A 5,709-nucleotide genomic window follows, 5' to 3' on the forward strand; every position below is an offset into this window, starting at 1 on the left:
TTCCTCTGGGCGGGTGGGGGATGACCGGGAGCAGAGCCTGGCACCACTGGCTCTATTGGTCTGTGTGCTACACTTGCCGGATGGGGCTGTGGTGGAGCTAGTGCTAGCTCCTGCTGCTGCTTCCACCCCATGTGTCTGCCTGCTGGGGCTGCACTAAGCTTGCGCTGGCTCTTGCTGCTGCTCCTGCCCCACCTGTCTGTCTTGTGCCTGCCGAGCAGAGCTGAACCAAGCCCAAGCTGGCTCCTGCTCCCACCTCTCCTTTCTGTCCTGTGCCTGCCCGGCAGGGCTTTATGAACAGCCAGACTCCTTCATGTCTCCCTCTCCATCCACGCTCCCCCACCCAGCCATGCAAGAGCAGTACCAAAGCAAGCTGCAGGCAGAGCCCACCCCGCTTCCCTCAACACTGCACCTTCCTGTCCCTGCGTGCTGCCTGGAGCACTTCAGCAGGGACAGGAGGAGGAGTTGCTGGAGGCCAGGGAAGTCCAGCAGTTCCTGCCTGGAAGCTGTGCCTGCTGGCCAGGGCTGGTGCCCTTGGGTCAGGGGGAAGGGATGCTAGGAGTGTAGTATGTGCTGACCCAGGTGGGACTGGGCAGGACTTGGTCCCATGTAGAGCACAGCAGAGGCAGCCACTAGCCAGGCCAAATGCAATTGGTGGGTGCCTGTCTGCAGGCTGGATCCAATCAGCTGGTGGACTGGATCTGGCCTGTGGGCCATATTTTGCCCACTCCTGGTCTAATTATTGTTTTGTATTTTGCACACTTTAGGGGTATAGCAGGCCCAGGCCCCAGGGTCACCCACTGATGCTCACATGGCTCTTGTCCTACTCTAGCTCCTTAGGTATCCTTGTTCATTTGCCATGCCTTGATGGAATTGCTTTTACTGTAGAAGGGAGGCTGCCCCAGGGCCCCAGAGCAAGCCCTAGACTGCTTTGGCCAGTGGGTCCTTCCTGTATGCAGCTGACCTCCAGTCCTATCCTTCCAGGCCTAAGTGTTCCCCCCACTTCCCCATCAGTGCCTCAAGGTACTCCTTGTGTCCAGGGCTATTTGTGGTCTTCTTCTGCCCCTACAGCCCCACCCATACCTTGCAGATGATATTTGGTATTGCTTCAGAGGAGCTGCCCAGCCTGACCACAGTGGATGACACTCTCAGGCTTCAAAATCATTGTTGGGGTTTTGGCTTTCCTGGCTTTGGCCCCTTTTCTATGACTGTGCCCCCCTCTGCCTAGGTACACTGCCCTGGACCTCAGCTTCGGGGCCCCTGGCCTTGGTTTTGCCCTTCTTGAGTTTAGACTCTGACCCTTTTGGCCTTAGGCTGCCTCTGTTGTTCCCACTGGTCTCGTGCTCTGGTCCTCTTGGTCTCAGCCTGCCTGCATCTTGTGTCGCTGCCCCTGGCATCGCTCAAAACCTTGGCATGTCCCTCAGGTACCCCTGTGGCCTCCTTTCCACCCCTTACAGCCATATTTGGCCCTCCAGTCTCAAATGCAATGCAAATACAAGCAACCACTTTCAATAAAAATCTCCCCCTACTCTGGGTTTATGCCTTCCTGAAAGCCCTACCTCTCTTTGGGCTCTTACCTCCCAGCTCTCATGAGTGGCTAGGGTGCTTGTCAGACGGGCTTCTGCAGCCTGTTTCCCCCAGATACACTCCCTATAGCAGGCAGGACCAGACTGCCTGCCATGCTTCTAGTGCTGGGCTTGTGTGCCCTGGAGAACTGCCCCTTTAGGTGACTCTCTAATTAAGCACAGGGGTTTCCTCTTGAGCTTAATAGTCAGCCTGTCTCTCTGCTGCAGCTTAGCTGCTTGCAGCCTTTATGTTCAGGCTGCTTGGAATCTGTCGCACAGCCTGCTTGTTTCAGTGCAGCTAGTTCCTGCCCAGCTGCCTGCCTACACTGCTACACTGCCTGCTGCATTTTTTCCTTTGAAGTAACAGGAGCCTCTGGCTCCTTGTTACAAGGGGGTACAGTTAAAGGAGAGTAGGAATGAGAATTAATAGAGTGAAAGATCACATGATAGTAAGGACCTTGCTGGAACCTTTACCTTTTAGTTTCTAAAATATACTGAACATCTGACTTCGGTGACATTCATGAAATTTGAGCACAGTAACTGGATGTGTTGATCCAAAAGGTTAGTGGTCCTTTGGGAAGTTGCATACAGGACGCAGAAAGAGAGAGACTATTAGGAAGATAAACTTTTAACCTCAGTTTGGAGTCGAGAAGGGGTATTCATCAAATAAAATCTTGTTTTTTAAGTGGAGAGTTGAGGTTTTTAATCTGTTTTCTAATCTGTTTTCTTCTCGGTAGATATTAGGGTGTCAGAGTGAAAATCAGAAATGCATCTCAGCTTGGTGATTACACAGTATTCTAGACAAGAAGATAGTTTTCACCTTCAAAATGTTTATGACTTTTGAATTTAAATGTAAATTTATTTAGTAGCCAAACAAGAGTAGAAAGGTTCCCAAGTGGGAGGTAAATTGTCTTTTTAAAAATTGGTTTTCAATATAGTTGTCTTTCATTGTAATGTTTGTCTTACAGACAGAAAGAGACTCATACTTATGTGAAAGAAGAAGGACCTTTGGCTTCTCTTTTGACATCTCTTGAGTTAGCTGAAGATAAATCTGTATCTGCTACATCTTCAGTACTAGAAAATAGTTGTGTTATTTCAGATAATATGGATATATACTTGTCAGAGCATGATGAAAAAGTGCCGTTGAAAAAAGATGAAAAAACAGAAGAAATGCATAGAAGTATTGAAACAGAAGCAAGTGAAACTGACACAGTCATATCTGAGGAAACAACAGGCTTGCATATACGCTCTTGTGAAGCAGTTCAAGAATACAGTGATAACAAGATCCTTGAAGATCAAAGTGAAGTAGATCAGTATACTGAAATTCCATTAGAACCAGAATTAATACAAATAAAAGACGTTACGAAACAAAATGATTCAATTTTAGTTACATCGGTGAAGCCAGAGTTATTAAACTTTGTAGGTGATTGGCCTGTAGAACAGACAATGGGGCAGAGAACCAGAAGGACTAGAAGAATAGAAAAATCATCTGTGATTAGTGATGAAGATAATAAAGCCACCAGCCATCCTCCTCTGGAATCATGTGAGGCACAAGTGGGCCTGGCTGATATTCAGCCTGGTGAAAAACAACAGGAAGACATTTTACCTTGTGATACTCCTTCTGTTTGTGGTACAGAAAAAAATGCAGCAGAATTGGAGATGGTGGGAGATTGGCCTGCTTCAAGCTCTTTAGAGCAGAGGCAGCACAGATCAAGGAGAACACGAAAAACAAGTCAAAGCCAATCTGATGAAGCTGGAAATAGTAAATGTGATATACACAAAAACATTCTCAGCACAGTGAATGTGCTTCATGGAACATCTTTGGGCATTGAAAAGCTACAGAATGCAGAGAAGTCAAATTTTGACAAATTGGAAACAGTAACTAGTGAAATTGTCAGTGAGAGAAAGCCACAGCAAAATAAGAGAATTCGGAAACACCATAAATTAGCCGTAACGTTTACCAACCATGATTTGGCCCTCTCCAAGCCAGAGGAACAGTTGTCTACTCCTAATTCACTGGAAGAAAACCTGGAAAGACATGCGTATAAACAACTGAGCAGCTATACGCAAACTGAGCCACAGGATTTTGCTCTCTTGTGGAGAATAGAGAAGAAAATTATCATTTCTGAGAGTCCTAAAGTATTAAATAGCAGACTGGATGGATTCAGACCGAAAGATATGGATTCTGCTTCAGATTCTCTGGAAAAAATACCGTATAGAGTTACATATGATAAAAGCACATATGTAGAAGAAAGTGAACTTACCAGTATTGATGAATCTGAAAATCTTAATATTCTTTGTAAACTCTTTGGCTCCTTTTCATTTGAAGCACTGAAAGACTTGTATGAAAGATGCAATAAAGATATTGTCTGGGCCACTGGTTTGCTGCTGGATTCTGATGAAAAGTTGTATAAGGACAAAGAGATTGAATGCTTACAGGAACAAGGAACAGAAGCACTGGTCATCAACCTTCACTCCAAGGCAAATACAAACTGTGGAGATAATCTGAATAATTCTGAACAAACCAGTGAAATGATTATGACTGATGGTGTTCAACTTTCAGAAGGCAATAATTTATCTATTTTTGATACAGAGAGTAAAACTACAGATATACTTGAAACAGATGCTGAAGTACCTGATTCATTAATGAGTCTTTCACTAGATTCTTTGGTAGAACCCAGAAATACCAATGACATTGCTTCTCGAACTGATGCAGAAACTACAGGAACAGAAATGGAGCAGTCCATTTCAGAGATACAGGAAGTAAACTTAAATAATACGAGCCTGGTTTATGAAGTGGAAAATAAGCTACCAGTCTTGCAGCCTGATGTGGGTTTATATGCATCTATGACTCTTCCTAATGTTCTTAACCCTCCTTCTGCTATTTTGGAACCTCAGTTAAATAAGGATAGAGACAGTGAACTTTCAGAAAGAGATCCAGAGAATCCTGAAGTAGATAAAACGATTATTCAGTTCTCGCAAATGGATCAAGCACCTTTGATGAACCCTGCCAGTGACAAGCAAGAGTTTGGGACTGATAAAGAAACTCAGGGGAACCCTATGATATCTGTTGGGAATGTTAAAGAACAAAGTAAAATCTCAGATAGCAATGAAGACAAAACCAAGATACCAGTTTCTTCTCAGTCTTTGAATATAGATTGCCTAGAATTAACATTACCTGCTGAACTGGCACTTCAGCTGAAAGAAATATTTGGGCCAGTTGGCATCGACTCCGGTAATGACATACTACTTCATAAAACATATATTTGCAATATAGGTCTATTAGTGTTTTTAAATTTAATCTTACATTTTATCATGCTGATTTATTTGGGAAATGCTTTTGATGCAATGGCACTATTCAAAATCTATTGTTACTTTATAATATAATCTCAGATGGAACATAATAAAATATAGCAGTAAGTATAGCTATTTTCCCTTTTTAATTGTTCAGCTCTACCTATATTAATATTTGAAGTAATATTGTAAGAGAATATTTGAGCTTGCCTTGCAGTTCAGAAGAATCTAGTTTCAGACTGCTAAGGTTGGGGAGATTATGATGGAAAAAGGTTGAGTTGGTTAGAGAGAAAAGGGACAGAAAATCTTAAAAGTAGAAGTAAATGAGGAAGGAGGAAGCTGAAGAAAGTGTTAGAGCAAACCTTTTCTTAAAAGATATTGTACTGGACTGAGTGGAAAAATCCTAAAAAAAAATCTGAGAAAACAACTGAAGTTGCCTCAAGATACAAAATGTAAATCAGAGGCAAGGAGAAAAGGGGGAAGAAGGAAGACACCATGAGAATATCGTAACCTTTTTGCTTTTCCTAAAGTATATTTGTTATAGATTATGAATCTACAGTTTCAGTGGATCTGGACATGTTCTATCACATTTAAAGGAATGTGGGTACTATTAATTCTCGGGCCTGTTCTGTTTCTTTGTTTGTTGTATATCAGTGTCTTTTTCTTTTTCAGAGGTTGCTGGATGTAACAGGTGTTTGTAGGAAAAGCTTTATCACACAGTTGCCATGATCACTTCTGCTTATTTGATTAGAGTAGAACGGGGTGGTCAATGTGCAGCATGGGTGCTGTGTGTGGGATGTGGCGGGGGAGAGGTGGAGGGGACTGTCTGTCTGGTGGGGCGGGGAGTCAGAGG

At 43.5% G+C, this 5,709-nt stretch overlaps 1 protein-coding gene across 2 annotated transcripts in view; it reads left to right on the forward strand.

Moving 5' to 3' along the window:
• Positions 1 to 5,709, forward strand: part of N4BP2 (NEDD4 binding protein 2) — a 96,396-nt gene that overhangs the window by 55,280 nt on the left and 35,407 nt on the right. For both annotated transcript variants that reach the window (XM_019526064.1, XM_019526066.1), the window contains exon 10: positions 2,531 to 4,797. In XM_019526064.1, coding sequence (XP_019381609.1) covers positions 2,531 to 4,797 — 2,267 coding nt within the window. The remainder of the gene's footprint in view (positions 1 to 2,530; positions 4,798 to 5,709) is intronic.

This window comes from Gavialis gangeticus, unplaced genomic scaffold (genome assembly GCF_001723915.1).
Source record: "Gavialis gangeticus isolate Ggan-Ray unplaced genomic scaffold, GavGan_comp1, whole genome shotgun sequence".
Classification (NCBI taxonomy): Eukaryota; Metazoa; Chordata; order Crocodylia; family Gavialidae; genus Gavialis; species Gavialis gangeticus.